Source organism: Charadrius vociferus, unplaced genomic scaffold (genome assembly GCF_000708025.1).
Source record: "Charadrius vociferus isolate BGI_N301 unplaced genomic scaffold, ASM70802v2 scaffold228, whole genome shotgun sequence".
Lineage (NCBI taxonomy): Eukaryota > Metazoa > Chordata > Aves > Charadriiformes > Charadriidae > Charadrius > Charadrius vociferus.
Window position 1 is genome coordinate 2204147 of NW_009649864.1, and position 16744 is coordinate 2220890.

The 16744-nt window shown below is 37.9% G+C and overlaps 1 protein-coding gene across 1 annotated transcript in view; it reads left to right on the forward strand.

Moving 5' to 3' along the window:
- The window catches only part of WDR25 (WD repeat domain 25), a 62353-nt gene extending 47715 nt beyond the window's left edge, over positions 1 to 14638 (forward strand). Inside the window, exons 4-6 of the mRNA XM_009891043.1 lie at positions 10704 to 10874; positions 13895 to 14035; positions 14417 to 14638. Of these exons, the coding sequence (XP_009889345.1) occupies positions 10704 to 10874; positions 13895 to 14035; positions 14417 to 14638 (534 nt within the window). The remainder of the gene's footprint in view (positions 1 to 10703; positions 10875 to 13894; positions 14036 to 14416) is intronic.
- Positions 14639 to 16744: the final 2106 nt, after the last annotated feature.

The window sequence follows — 16744 nt, forward strand, 5'->3', positions numbered from 1 at the left end:
AAGGAAATCATTTACTTTCCAGGAGAATAAATAGGTGAATGAATGTGTATTCTGACAGGTAAAATAGGAAAGGTTTTAGGCTTGGTAAAGCAAAAACCCCAGCCTGTTTCGTTTTTACAGATCCTGTACTGGGTTCTGTCTGGAAGTTTTTAGAAGCTGTTACCTGCTTTGTTCATTAGGAAACAGTTATATTCATGTAGAACTTCATCAGCTGGAAAACTAGCCGATTAAGTAGCACATGAGGAATATTAATTTTAATAACGAGCAGTGTCTAATCACCTCAGAAAGTGGAAAGTTTGGGTTTAGCCTGGTAACAGATATTGATCCTTTTTTGTTGTTGTTTTTTTGACACGTTTGCTCATTTGAAAACCATAATTTTGTATGTACTGCGATTGTCTAAAGCAGCAGTGTGGTTTACTCTCTTACTCTGAAACATTTCCAAAAGGGGGAGAGAGTTTCTATTATCTTTTGATTTTTTTTTTCCCCCCCCATCTGAGGTAGCTGTAGCTCAGTAATGGGTGTAGACTGCTAGACACCTACTTTTGTATTGGTTTTAAAATTTGAAGAACTGTGTGTGTACTGAGTAAATGTGGAAGGTTATAGCTGAGTGGAGAAAACGAGAAAAATATCAAAATCTGATTTGATTGCTTATAGCTTCTTGCAGAATGGTGAGTATCACCTATGCATCATTACTGAAAATAACGTAGTTACATTTTGAACTCTCAGCCATAGAATGGTATGTTGGTGAGGCATGAATCATCGATATCATCAGTATCTCATGTCTGCGTCTCCCTAGTTTGGGGGATTTCAATGGATTCTTCAGGTGTTCCTGCTTTCAGCGTATATTGTTATCTTTATTCACAAGATAAAACAAGCATGCTTTCAATCTTCTCCATCTTACACAGTTATGGCCATATTCCAGGTTGGATAAAGTGTCCTGGCCAACATTTTGAAATTTATACTTTTCTAACAAGTGTCATTTGCTCTTTACTGAAATAGATGTCTGAGGTCTCTTGCCACTTCGGTTCAGTTCTGATACGAACAACCTTAATATCTTTCAAGTGCTTTCATCCTAATTCATTGCAAGATTTTTCTGTTTTGCCTGTTTTTTCAAGTATATTAACCTGTCATTCAGCTTGGAATGATGTGTGGGTGAACTAATGATTCTTTTTGTTCCCATCATCATACTCCTGATAGCCTTTTCAGGATTTGCAGCATATTTTGTCAATAGAGTGAGCGCCCTAAATCAAGAGCTTGAGTCTTGTTACTCATTGCACATTGAAAACTCAATATCAGCATTCGCTGGTAATTCAATTTCAGAGGTCATTCGTTGGGATGTACTCCTGTACTTTAACAGGCTATCTGCTTGCATATCTGAAATTTAACTGTGAGGCAAAATGATAAATGTATATTGGGAAATGAAGGAATTTTTGGTGGAAATACAGAGCAAAGCATCACGGAGACAGAGAATGAGTAATAACAAAAATATTGTCCAATTACTCATGCATATGCAGTGTTTGAAATGGGCTGCTCGATGCCAGTGTGCCACATTAGTGCTTTCTGGTGATGGAAAATAACATAGAATAGCTGATAGTGGTATTTATCCAAATTAGTACTTCTGAAATCTCGTTTTGATTTTGATGGGCAACTAATTGTTAATAGGAGCATAGACTTATGAGCATAAATTACTAATATTTATTTATATATCAAATGTGGTATAAAAATTAGATTTCTAAGTCCCAGAGAAAATGTATGAAGATAGGTTTGAGGCAGCCTTTCAGCTAAAACATTAAGAAATGTACAGTAGGCTATTAATCAGTAAGGCAGATTAAAAAAAAAAAAAAAGAGGAGGAATGTTGAAAGACATTTATTGCTATGCCTGTTCTGTTGAGCAAATAGGCAAAATGAATTCAAATGTAGCATTGGGTATTGAGCAAGATAAAGAATGAAAGAACAATATGGGAGTTAAAATCTTCAAGATAAAGCTAAGCAATATACTTCAGAGAAATGAATGGCTGGAACAGCTTGTTAACTGCTCAGTGAAATGTAAAGTATACAGGCATCTCAAAATTACAGAGACAAGTAATCAAAGCCTGAAAAAAAAAAAGAATAAAAGAGGCAGTTGAATAGCATGTAGAGATTTATTATAGTGGTATTTCCTTCTGTTTGTGTTAAACCCAGTTTTGTCTCTCCAGCGAAGAGATTATTCTGGAGATCTTATGTTACTGTATAACAGATTGATTAAATTTATGAAACGTTTGGAGAATGTTTATAAAGACTTAATGAAAAGACCAGAAAGCTTAGAAGTGAGCTGCTATGTTTAAAAAAAAAATAAAATAAAAAAATCTCTGCAGTGTTGACTTGAGAAGAGAGCATCATATTGAACAGCCCCCATGGGATGTTTGGACCTCAGAGCTGAACCTAGAAAAACCCTGTAAAATGCCCTGTAAAAAGAATTGTGCAATAACACTGAGACCTTAAAGTAGTTATGTATTTTAGAAGCATATGCTTTCTCTGAGCTGTGGAAGAATTTCTTATGGTCTTCAGTTGAATTACACAGTCACTCTCTCTTTTGGCTGATCTACGTTAGCTTTCAGACAGGAGACAACGTGTGTTCCAACCGCTTTTTCTACCTGGAATTTTAATATTCTACCTGAAATTCCAAAGAAAACAAAGTATTGAGACTTGTATCCTTTAGCTCAGCAATGAGGACTTTATTGTCTTCACAGAAGAAAATATGACTACAACTATATTTTTCTTTTAAATTTGGATTTCTAAGCTTCCACAGTTGTAATATCAGAACAAGACTACAGCTGTAACTGTCTTGTACTGATAATACTTTTAAAGGGGCTAAAGTTCCTTATATCATGAATGAATTGTCAGACTGAAAAGATTTAGTTACACGTGTCAGCAAGGTTTGCGTAGTGTAAAGCAGGGATGCTATTAACTGCTGAAAGGACATACAGCACTCAAGAACTTGCATCTGAATGTATTAATTGAAATTTTCTAAATGTATCCTTGTAATTATTTCTGAGTTTTGCATATTTTACCTTTTATTTACATTTTGCTTTGATTGATGAAACTCTTAACATTTTGTAAGCATTCAGGAACTGGTTCTTTATCATGTGCATACAGAAATGCCAGGAACTCCAAAGGTAGGGAGATCTTTAACATTTTTTGGACTCTGTTAAGAATAGAGGAATAATTTATTCAGCTGTTGAATGTACTCTGGTTTTGATCTCTTGTCTATTGATGTTCATGTGTTCTGTCTCATAAACCACTGAGGCCCACTGGAGCTTTGCCGAGAGCTGTCTGCTGTGGCTGTCAGAACAGCGTGTCCTGACGAAACACCATGCAGTAATCTGGAGGGGGAATAAGTGGAAGGTGACAGGGCTGTGGCTCTGATCTTTAAGCAATACTTGAAGTTCTTAGACATCCATCTCCATAAATGCAAACCCACTGCTAAAGAGAGGAAGGGCATTGAATGGTGGAGACCCAGTAGTATGACCTGACAGCCATGGAACAGACATTGAGGGAAAGATTATTTAAAGATATAGGAATAAGTGAAATAATGATTTGAAAAATAGCTATAAGGAGTTAAGCAAAGGTAGGTTGTTTGAAGCTTACTTGATGTCGCTCTACAATTTCTTTGTGGGACTTTGATAGAGCAATTAGAGAAGCTGGAGAAAGCATGGACTAACCTAAGTATTGTAAAATGAGAAAACTAACAAAAGGGGAGATCTCAGAAAAAGAAACTGACTGAGAGGAATTTAATTAAGTGCTGCAGGAATGGCTCCAAATGGAGACAACATTTAGTGTGCTAGCACAATCAATAATAATAATAATAATAAAGACTAGAATATCATGCAGGAAAATTACCAATGACTTATTAGAAATGGGATGAGTAGAAATGAATGCAAAGGTCCAGCCTTTTGGGCTTAAAAACATTTTGTCAGGATGTATGAAAGATTTCAAAAAAGTAGACTCCAAAGTCAGTCTGTCGGAATGATAGAAAAATTTAAGGAAAACTTAGATTTTAAGTTTTACACAAAATTCCTGTTTTTGAAATTGAGGTATTATAAGCTATTGAACAATTTCACTAGAAAAATGGTAGAAGCAGTTATTTTGAGCTTTTAAAATTAGTCTAGAAATGCACTGCAGAATTTTTGTTATTAACAGAGGCCAAGGCAAAGTAACAACAGGGTTGGGTTTTTTTCATATCTTGGTTTATTATCCTGGATGGAACATTGTTTAGGTACAAACTTGCAACTATCATCTATAGCTTTATGCTTAAAAAGAAAAAATGAAAGAGGTGCTCTTTATGTTGTTGAGCTATTTCTCCATACTTGAGTTTATAAAGAAATAAGGCTAAGTCATTAAAGCACAGTTAAAAAAAATGAATATATTTAGAGTGCAAGTGCAATGCATTTGTTTCCTTGGAAACATTCTATTGCAATTTCTTTCAGATGAGATGCAGTCATTTTAAGTAGCGTGTATTTAGGAGACCTAATGAATTTGTCTCTGGATAGCATATAAATATAAAAAAAGGCTGTAGAAATTGGTGAAGCTACTTGCACTTCTGGTTTCTATAGAAACAGCCAATACATTGTCATGTACTGGTGGGATGAGGAAGAACAATGTAATTAAAGTAAGATTATTTATTCAGCACTTTGGAAAACTAAAGTTATTCTTCTGACACTATTGGAGAAATCCTTACGGAATCTATGGACAAAAAGTTCAAAGAAATATGGTGAGGGTTCACTTGTACTTGCATAATGGCGTTTGTTTTTCATATTAACATTCAGGGGTCCTTTCTAAGTGTGAAGGCACTTTTTATGTGGCTGTAACACATACGTGAGCAGTCCTGCTGTGTTTATTTGGAAGCCTCACGTGGTGGTATCGCAGATGAGAATCGTAGACCTGTCTGGGCATAAAATATCTCTGGGAGTAACTGCTCCTGGAGTGACTGAAATTGGCCAGGAGCAAAACATGCCTCCTTCTGCTGCCTGAGTATTTGAGTGAGAAGCTGTTGGGGAATAGTGGTTCTGTTTTCAGCCCATTTCTAGACAAATTTTACACCCTCAACAGCAACCAGTACGCACTTAAAGAAAACAAGAGTATGAAAGCACAGCAAACTTCTTTATCACTCTTCCCAGCAATGGTTACCCAGGCCTCTCTAACTTACAGTTTGGGGACTTCCTGCACCGCAGATAACGTCTTTGTCTTTCGTGGCTCTCATTGGGTTTTCACGTTGTGGAATTGGTTGTTCTTGATTATTCTTTTTTTTTTTTTTTTTTTTTTTAACACCTGCAACATCCTGTAGTAAGGAGTTAATCAACTTAAATATGCCTTGTGTGAAGAAGCATCTCTTTCTCCGTGTTTTTGTGTTTTGAAGCTGCCTTCTGCTAGCGTGGAGTCTAAATTTTTATAATGGAAGAAACCATTCTTGTTCTCCATGCTGCTTGGACTTTATTCCCAATTCTTTCAAATGCCTTCATTATTGGTCCTCATAGAAAAGCCATTCTGTATCTCAATGTTCCTTGTTTGTTTCCTGTGTACAGATTTCCCTTTTGTCCTATTTGAGATGGGGAGATATCTTTAAACAAAAAATCTGATGGAAAATATTTTTTTCTTTCTAATAAATAGTTTATGACTTCTATCACAAGATTGTTGTGCCTTCTCAAGCAATCTGAAACTGACTAAAAAAAACAGTATACATTGTTCGTACCTAAAGTTTTGTAAGTTAACACTGGATTAAGCTCAGCCACTTACTCATTTTAATCAGTCTCCCTTTTCTTTTAAGTATTCTCAGGACCCCTCGATAATCCTGAGCTGTGTCTGAAAAAAGATCAGTTACAAACAGGAAAAAACTTAAAAAGAGAAGCAAAATAATTTTTTTCAATAACATAAAAAGAAATACACCAGTCATGTTAAAATACTTTAAAAGAACATAAAACTGTAGCATGCTTGATGTTCCTGTCTATGATATTGTCAAGTGTTTTGATTAAAACTGCCATTATAGCTTTCAGATGGAGATCAGAGACATAAATTGGATTTGTCATGTGGCTGTGGTTTTGTTGTGAACATGTAGCTAAAAAGCAAATAGGTGTCATCTGCCTCAACACCTTACCTTATATAATAGATCAACACAAATGGCTTGCACTGCAGTAGATAAAAATGCTTCTATTTTGTGCAAAATAAGCTTTCTTTTAAGTTGAAATGCACTTTATATTACTAGTATAGGTGTAGTACTGTTTCACGGATGAAAATGAAATCAGTCCCCGATTGCATTAATTACCCAACATGCCAGCAACAAGAGGCAGTTTCATGCCAAAGCACTCAATCAAAAAAGGCAGGAGAAGAAGTGGAATTAAAAAACCTGGCCATTTTACAGGTTGGCAACCATGGCACTTACTGATCAAGGGATTATTTCCATGACCATCCAGATTGCCTGTAGTCCTATTAGATTGGTTGTGAGACCTTATCTCCTGATGCTCAGGGCAATGACTATAAAAGCACGTTTCTTTCTCATCACTTGCATAAAGCTTGAGGGGATTTTAGGAGAGTGCGTTGCACATAGGTTACAGGTGACCAGCACAAGAGCTGGGGCGAGCAGCAGCTTTTGAGTTGCTTGTGTGGAGGCTTTGAGCGTTCTTGACAAACAAAATACCAGGCATTGCATGTGCTTTATGCAGAGAAGTACTATATTAACATCCGTCTGAAAGATATACCTTGAATTCAGCATCATAGCATGCTTTTCAGATCACCAGAACTGTAAGAATCTGTTTGAAACTGATTTAATTTGCCTAAATTACCTTTCTTGTCAAATGCCTGCAGCCGTGAACTCTTGCCTTAGTGGAGAAGCTTTATTATTATGTTGGATTGTGTTGACACCAGAAACGATTATACCTTCCTTTGAAATGATTTCTTTTATGTCCAGAAAACGCTTAGATTGAAGAAGTGGACTGTGGTTTTCCAATGCTTATGGGTGATAAATCTGCAAATAGAAAAAGAGCAAAAGCTGTTATTAACAAACTAAAGCCAGCAGGGTAGGGAAACCGGTGCTTTCCCTAAACAAGTTCCTCAGGCATGTCATGAATTAATTGTCTAAGGTAGAACAAAGCAGGTTTAATTATGAGTACTTTTCTGAGCAGGGGTGTTGCAATTAGTTATTTTTGAAAGCTATCTTTATAGGGGAATTTAAATACTATGTATATCAAGTTCCCAGCTGCTATTCAAAGTGTTAATTTATTGTTCTCTGAGTAAGTTCTTACTATGTGATTTGAAAATTAAGCAGCATAGTTTTTCTGAGGTATGTATCAAACATACAGAAGAAGATGGTCTTTTGTACTAATTCTTACAAAGACTGTTCCCTGTTGCAGAGCTAAGATACACAGATAATTTGGTGAGAAATCCTATTAAATAACAGACGAACAAATCTATTTAATGATTAGCAGTGAAAAATGTTTAAATGGATAGTGGCAGTTTATGTAAGAGCCCCACAAATTTTAGCAAAAATTAAAAGTATGTTCACATTTGCCAACTTCACAGTCTCATCTTTTTCCTTACTGAGAGATGTCTGTTGCTCCAAAACTGTGTTAAAAACAAGTCCCAAACATAAACCCTAACCCCTTAACAGTGCTGGACAGAGTATACGTATGGATACATACCTACATACATTTCACAAGGATCTTTTAGAAGCTGAGTATATCTGAGTTTGTTTCATCTTTAAAATATGAAAATATTTAAGAATCACTGCCTTGAATCACCATTTGGAAATTTATTATCTTTTATGGCTCTATATTGTTCTTCTTCGCTTCCTGGCAGCAATTGGCCTTTATTTCTGCCTCCCCGTCCCTGTTTCTATACATTTATGCTTCTCCGCTCTCTGATCTTCCCGACTCTGTCTGGGGCTTGTCACTTCTGTGAAGGTGCCTGCTGCTAAGTAGCTGTCTCCTTCAGTCTGTTGGGGTGCTGGAGCCTTTTGTGTCCCCTCCTCTCGATTTAACTTTATTTCAGTTCTCCTGCAGTTCCTACAGCTGTCAGGTTTCTGTATGGTTTTCCATTTCTTGTTCCAGGCAGCTATTATAAATTGGGTATATATTGTGGGGTTTTTTAGGGTTGGTTTTGGGTTTGTTTGGTGTTTTTTTTCCCGACAGAATAGCTTAATTTTCTACTTTACTAGTGAACTATGGGCTTCCTTTTATAACTCTGTGAAGAAATAGCTATGCATGGTGATTTCTCCACAGACAAAGCAGAGGCTATAAATATGCAAATATCATTTTTGGCTTTACAAAGTTTAATTGCTTTGTATATTATTCAGATTCCTAGGCTGAAAAATCTGACTAGAGCAAGTAACACGTTTGTATATTCACTATCTTAAAACTGCAGGCAGATTGCTGAAAAGCGTGCCAGTTTTTTGAATCTGCAGGTTTGCCTCTTGTTGATGTTATTACAGGGTGTGTAGGGTGCTTGCATGACCAAGGTTCTTGACTGAATGCAAACATCGCGTTTCTAAATTGTACATTTCTCGGAGCTTGTGAGAATCAGTTGGAGCAGCTGCTGCTGCCGTCCTTCTACATGCTGAGATCACAGGAAGCAGAGCTGGAAGGGACCTCAGGAGATCATCTGGTATATCTCTCCCCTAAACCAGGATCAGCTACTTCTGATCATTTCCAAACAGTCATAGACTTTTTTGAGCTTGAGGCAAGAAACCAGGAAGTTCCCATGTTGTGTTTGATATTTGAAATGATTTTTTTTTTTATTGGTTAAAGTATAAAACAGAGGTATAATCCAGTAAAATTATTTTTTTTAAAAAAAAAGTATGTGCGCACAGTATCCGTAAAAGCTCTAGGCCCTGAACTTAGTGGTCACGTGCCGTGTTAGGGGTACAAGACAGGCACTGAAATGCCTCACAAAGTTGGGAACCAGTTCAGTGTAATACTTCAAGCACTCTTTCTGCTCAGTTGGTATTTCAAGTGAGGTTAGAAAAAGGACTAACCTCTGGACGCCCTGTTGGAAGGGCAGGCTGCTATGTTTTAGCTATCATGGAGAGAGACGTATAGATATTAATAACTAGGAGTCTTCCAGTGTCCTAGTTTTAAGGATCACCATATTCAGAGAGATGGATTGCTTTGATCTGGCCACTTGCCTTGAAGTTTCTCTTCACTGGAGGCAAATCAGAGAAAAAGAAAGCAAAGGTATTGATTTGCAAAATTCAAAGTAGACAACATAGATACAGAATTTCGTGAAGAAAGGTGGAAAAAAGGGAAATCCAAATTATTCATATATTCCTTAGAATAGTTCAAAATCTCTCTTACTTTTAAGATCCAACTCACAGGCTGTTAAAATATTCAGAATCCCGTAGCTGAGGACGCATTTGTGCATGAATCCAACCCACTTTGGTATAAGTCCTGAAAGAGGATCTAGATTTGGGAACTCTGGTGTTTTTGATTTGGGAAAAAGATTTGGGAACTTTAGTATTTTCTTTTACATCACAAACTTCTTTAGAGATTATTCATATGCATTAATTACATGATGGAAACTAGTGGATGAGACACATTATTTACTCTTGAGCCCAGACGTGCTTTGAAGTAGTGATGATTCTTTCTTTCCCTGCTGCCCTGTGCTTGCAGCAGACTGGCAGAAAAAACCCTCTGTTTCAGCAGAAGCAGCAGAGACCGCCTCTTGCCAGGTCAGTAGGCAGATGAGGTGGGACGTGTAGGGTTGAATCCCCGCAGACAGAGGCAGGATCCTGGCTGTGTCCTTAAAGCGCTGAACTGTTTAATGGCAGTGTTCCTGTCACCTCCATCCCTCACTGTCTGGCAGCATTTTAAAAGAGCAAACTCTGCTTGGGGTTCTTCATTCGGAAGAGAGTGTCGGAATGAGTCCTTAATGGGATTGAGGTGTCTTCTGCAGGGGGAATGGGGCGCCCTTCTGCTGTGTGTGTCCACGTTGGCTTCGTAGGCAGTTTCTGACTGAGCGTGCAAGCTGCACTCCCGTGCTGTACGGTCCTGACAGTGGGGTCTCACCACTTGCAAGTTAAGCAATGATGCACAGCAGCATGGGACTGGGAGAGCCTTGAATCATGAAATTTACTCATCCCCAGTCATAAACAGTGATTTATAATTAAGTTGGGAACGATCAACAAGAATATTCACTTCCTGCCATGTTTTTTTTCATACGTTTAAGTCCCAAATTCCCACTAACCTAATTACTTTCCTTTCCCTGGCTCTATAACTAGCTAAAGATTTGAGAACAAAAGGACCAAAAACTTACACTTCCAAATTTTCCTGGAAGGAGGAAGGAGAGATCCTCAGACTGATCCTCAGAGTGCTCTGAGTTCATAAAATAGAAGGGAGTTTGTGTAGACCCGACTCCATAATGTTGTGTTGTCTAAAGCTCTTTTCAGATCTAATTCCACGGGAATTTATAGCAGAATCTTATGTATATATAAATATAATATATAAATTCTACAAATGGATGCTTTCTTTTAAGTCATTTGTTTTTCCTGTGTGTGGACTCTTTACATATATTAAAAAGCTGTTTAATAAATTAGTACTTCAACATTTAAAAATTAGTTACCTTTTCACATTTTAAAATAATATATAATTTGTTGGAGATAGTTATTAACACAAAGAGAAAACATAGGTTATTGTATTCTTCTAATCTGTCAAAAAATAACAAGCTTTTTTGTCTATTAGGTGGTAAGAGTGTACAAGGCTGCAGTACAGCAGACACTGGATATACTTTTTCTCCCTGAAGGAAGAGAATTTCTTACAAGCACAGATGCAGTAAGCCGGGACTCAGCTGATCGTACCATTATTGCATGGGACTTCCAAAGTGCTGCGAAAATCTCCAATCAGATTTTTCATGTAAGATTAATACCTAGTATTGTTTGGGTCATGATTTAGTATTTCGTGCTTGTCAACGTTGTAAAAAAAAAAAAAAGCTTTTGATTTTCTCTAAGATCATTCTGTGATGTATAAAATGCTCTCAATGTAAGCTGAAGGCTTGCTTTATTTTTATATTTTAAAAGCACGCACTTACTCTTAAAAAAATAACCTTGAAGACTGATGAATCTCCTTATGTTAAAAATATTTACATTTCAGTGCTCATTCACTGACAGCTAAGCTGTATTTAGGCAAGGCCACTGCAGTGCCATTCTAGCTTGCCAGTGGTGCATGGCAGTAGTTGCTATAGTGCTACATTTCTTTTCCCACACTTTTTCATCAGCTGCAATGAGGGCTATTGACAAATTGAGTTTAATATTTGCATAGTAATAGCAACCTGGTACATGCATATAGATATCTAGTACAGCATAATCGCAGAGGCAAAATTTACTTTTATCAGTGCAGGTGCAGTATTTCTCTCAGTAATCTATCCAGGCAAGATATTTAATGGACTAAATTGTCTAGAAAGGCTGACAGCTTCAAAGGAGATTACCAAGGAAGTTAATAGATAATTCCAACTCCCTGGGTGTTTTTTGAAAACCCAAGTCTAATATCCTATGTAATATAATATGATTGGATTGTATATAGATGCTTTTTGGCTGAAATGAACAGTTCCCTACTGACAAGGACATGTACTTGATGATCTCATGGGATTGTTTCATGTTTAATTTCCACAGTTATGTCTTTGTCCAATATTGGTTCTATCACCATCTTAGGTAGGCAATAGGAGAAAAAAAAAAGAAAAAAGCTGGGAATATATAAAGTACAGACCAGTCAGGTTCAGTATCAAGCAGTAAAAAACAAACAACTTTTTTCTTCTTATCCATTGTGAAACAAACAAACAAAACCCCACGGCCTACCTTCTCACGACTTATAGTATCTCTGAAATAGACGGTTTTCCCCCTTTTCTGATCTATGAATAAACAAAACTTGGTGGTGATTTTGGAAACTCTGCTTCACTTTTCTGAATTTCACCTCTGAACCCTTCAAGGTGGAGAGAACCCCTGAGCTCTCCAAACAGATTAGATCCCAACAGGACATGATCTATTGCTTGTCTGCATTAGCAAATCATAGAATCGTTATGGTTTGGAGAGACCATTAAGATCATCAAGTACAACCATTAACATAGTACTGCCAAGTCAGCACTACATCTACCATCATTTAAATGCCTCCAGGGATGGTGACTCAACCACTTCCCTGGGCAGCCTGTTCCAATGTTTGATAACCCTTTCGGTGAAGAAATTTTTCCTAATATCCAATCTAAACCTCCCCTGGTGCAACATGAGGCTGTTTCCTCTTGTCTTACCGCTTATTACTTGTCTCCCCTCAGCCTCCTTTTCTCCAGGCTAAACAACCCCAGTTCCCTCAGCTGCTCCTCATGAGACTTGTGCTCCAGACCCCTTACCAACTTCATTGCTCTTCTCTGCGCTTGCTCCAGCACCTCAAATGTCCCTCCTGTAGTGAGGGGCCCAAAACTGAACACAGTATTCAAGGTATGGCCTCACCACGGCCAAGTACAGGGGGATGATCACTTCCCTAGTCCTGCTCACCACACTATTTCTGATACACACCAGGATGCTACTGGCCACCTTGGCCACCTGGGCACACTGCTGGCTTATATTCAGCCAGCTATTGACCAATACCCCCAGGTCCTTTTCTGCCAGGCAGTTTTCTGGCCACTGTTCCCCAAGCCTGTAACACTATGTGGGGTTGTTGTGACCCAAGTGCAGGACCCGGCACTTGGTCTTGTTGAACCAAAAGAAAATTTAAGAGCTCCAGAATGACCCATTACTACAGTATACCTAGCATAACAGCACAGTGCTTCTGCAGATAGCATTGTGCTTTCTGATCCCTTACTGTTAGACCTAGTTTCTCCCCAGAAGCATGCAGTGCTCTGCTGCGGGGCACACTGCCTAACCCTGTTTTGATTTCTGTGCCTCATACCTTACAATACCCAGAACTTCCCTCCCAGTTCATCGCTTCCAAACCACATAACAAAACCAGACTGATGTTCTTCCCACTCTACCACATAGCCCATGGTGTCCAGTGATCACTGTCAGCCTGGTATCCTTCACATGCAGACACATCCTACAGCCGAAGCTCTCTTAATTTGTGTTCCTGGCATCAAAATTCAGCACTGTGTCTTTGGGTTAGGCTGAAACAAAAAAGCGTTTGTACCTGGTGGGAAGCTTGCAAAAGCAGTTGATTTCTGATGTTGTCACTGTGCCTTTGGAAGTAATCTTAATTGAGTCCTAAATAGGAGCACTAGTGTAAAGCCAAGTGTTAATTTTTGCAGATATTTATATATTTACAAGCCAGCAGCAGTCTACAGGGCAAATCACTGTCATAAGTAACTTCTGACATAGTAGGCTAATAATGATCCACCCCTTTTTTTTTTTCCTTTTTATACGAGTCAGGAGGGGAAAGGTGTCCATTTAAATGGGGTGATTTCTATTCCTGTCAGTGTGGTGAGACCTGAGAGAATGGAGGATTTGAGAAGGGTACAAAGTAGCATGGAAGGCATGGTATGGCTATGGAGGAAGGGGTATGGGAAAAGAGGATTCGCTTTCACATTCAAACTTCAGTTTTCCTTGGGCAGGAAGAAGATGACTGAGTACCATCAGGTAGTAGTCACCTTTCTGGAGCTGTTCTGCAGTATGACCATGGTTCAGAGGTAGATGGGATTTTGGCCAGTATCTAGGAAATCAGGATAGAGATTTGATTTGATATTTGCATTGGTGCAAGTCTTTCAGTACATCATAATAAGTATCTTAATATACTATGGTATAAGTATATAAGTAATAAGTATCTTAGTATACTATGGAGATGACTTATGTATACCTTGCCTTTTATGGTCGTTCAAATATGTCAAAAGATAACCCAATTTATTTGAAAAACTATTTTGTTTCATACAACAAAACTTTCTTTAAAATTATTTTCAGGAGCGTTACACTTGCCCAAGTCTGACTCTGCACCCAAAAGAGTCTGTGTTTGTTGCTCAGACGAACGGGAACTACATGGCTTTGTTTTCTGCCCAGCGACCTTACCGAATCAACAAAAAGAAAAGATACGAAGGACATAAGGTATCCTTCTTCACCGGGAAGCTAGTATCCAAGCCTAGAAGGAAGACAGATAGCAAAGTACCTGTGCTTTTTAATATGTAATAGTGTTTGATTGTAAATCAGTGATAGACATTAAGTGGCTTCATTTGCTTTCCTGTGTGCCAGTCTATTTTGAATCATATGCACTCTGAAGAAAATAGTTATTAGAAGACTTTATGAATACTTAATAGCTTGATTAAATAAGTTTATGTTATAGCTGTGTCTTAATAAACACCTGGAGAAGTCCTTAGTGTATATTTATTTAAAGATACAAATTTTTTTTTGTACCATGTTCATTCTCAGCATATCACAATGAAGTTTTCTAATCAGCATCAGGAGTTACACTGTTATTGATTTTCACAGGTGGAAGGATTTGCAGTGGGCTGTGAATTTTCTCCAGATGGAACACTTTTGGTGACAGGAAGTTCAGATGGCAAAGTGTTTTTCTACAACTATCATACTGCTAGGATTATTCGCACTTTGTCTGCACATAAAGAAGCTTGTGTGAGTGCAATATTTCACCCAGTCTTGCCATCGCTCCTTGCAACATGTGATTGGGCTGGAGAAATCAAGATCTGGCAATAACAAGCAGAGTTACTTTTCAGGATGTCTGCTGTTAGTCTGTCAAAGGCATAGGGACCAAACCATGGTATGCAATGTGAAATTTTGTTGTGATGTGTTGTAAGCAGGAGAGACTGTCGTCTTTTCTTCTATGACGTCTAAGTGTATGCTTTCATAATGCAGTTAAGATGGTCTTGTGGTTAGCTGCTGAGCAAAGAAGGTCTTACTCTCTCCCTCGGCCCCGATGACAAGTTTCTGCCCCTTCTGTGTCTATCTCCTGGTGCTCATCTAGCCCCACCCTGGTTTGTGAGGCTAAACTTGCAGAAAAATATTGCTCTTTGTATGTAGCTTTTCATTGCAGCTTTCTTAAACCTGGTTTTCACTAGTTTAGCTCCCTGGCCTGGTCACTGATGGGTTAGACAGGCAATGGTGTAGTTCAAGGCAGAACAGCTTCTACACGCAAGAAGGGGGAGGATCGCAGGGCAGGTGGGACTGCTGCTTTTGGAAATAGGTAGCTGTTACCAGCTAAGCTTATTGCAAAATTCCTTCTGAGAGTTCCAGGGAAAGGTGTGCCAGATAACTTGAAGCTGATTTTTAAGTCAGGAAATTTGTGTTCTTGAAATCCCGATGCTTAAACTTGAGTTTTAAACTTGCATTTATGACATATGACATATGTATGTAAACAAAGCAAAACTACGTGTAAATATTTTTAATGAAAAAAATAAACTTTTTTTTTTTGTACATGGTTTCTGTATTTCACTGTTTTACTCTTGTTATTCTTGACGAATTAGTACTCAAGACTATCATGGAATTGATATTTGGGGGGGAACCAATTAATATGCTACCCTAATTTATTGTGAACACACATGCATTTCTCCATACCTTTTGAAGTCACTTATACACAGAAAATTGTCATCATGCTATTCAGTGCAGGTGATGTTCTTTGACATTCAGACAAGATCTGGGCTGTTCTTCAACGAACAGAAAATTCATTAGGCTATAAGTGTGTATTTATGTATGTATAGATTGCTTGTAAATGTGTGTTAAATTTGCACTTGTATTGCTTGATTCTAGAAATTATTATCCATTTTATATGTGTGTGTGTATACATATATGTATGACTGAAAAAAATATGTCTATGCATCACATAAGCCATATGTATTCCCAACCTTGACTCCATATAAATATGTGCAGCCTTGCAGTGGGTGCTATAAGCTCGGCTTGTGTTTGGTCTGATTAGTATTTAAAGGTATTTTAACACTCAGAGCATAATTGTGTTGAGTAAATCGCCTCTGTCATGGAATCCAGAATGTATAATAGCAACTTGTCCATGTAACATCTTTTTATTCTTGTGTTTTTTTCTTATTGGCACAAATACAAGGTTTTTATCCATTTTTTACATACTCACTTAAAATAGGTTTTTCAGAGAAAAATGTTCAGAACACTCTTTCAAATGGCAGATTTTAATTAAGCAATGAGCAAAATGTACTCCATTGGTTTGTAGTTTGTGTTCTCTATAGCTTGTAGTAAGAAATAAGCCTATACCAAGACCGTCGATCCACAGTTACATTGTTTGAAGTCTGGACCAAGATACTGTGGCTGCATTGTTTTAATCATCTTATCCACAGTTATGACGGGTTTTAACACAGGGCATTAAATTTTAGTGAGCCATGCAACATAGTGGGAGTAACTTTTTTTTTCTTAATTTCTTCATTTCTTGCTTCCATGTTCAGCAATTAGCTGTTTGACAGGAGCCTGAGTTTTGCACTTCTCTTGACTGTCCCTCTAGCATACAAGCCAGCTGGACCCTTTAAATGACAACCGGTTCAGTGATTTGATGAGTTACTCTTCATTCAAGCTGTGGGCTCTTCATAAATGTCAGGAGTTCAGCTGAAAGTGAAGTAGTAGTTGCCTATCGTTGGGCAGGCTGAATCACAATGGCGTGGCATTTTCGAAGAGAGCGGCTCTGTGTCCTTCCCTCCAGGTATTTTAGTTCAAAATGTGGTATTGCCACATTAAAACTTCTGGCAACCAGTAGTGTCTATATGAAGCACGGGCAGCACTGTAGCTGTGCACTGCATCCCCTTACCTCCACAAGAGATTATCTGTTGGTTATTTTATTACAGGCAG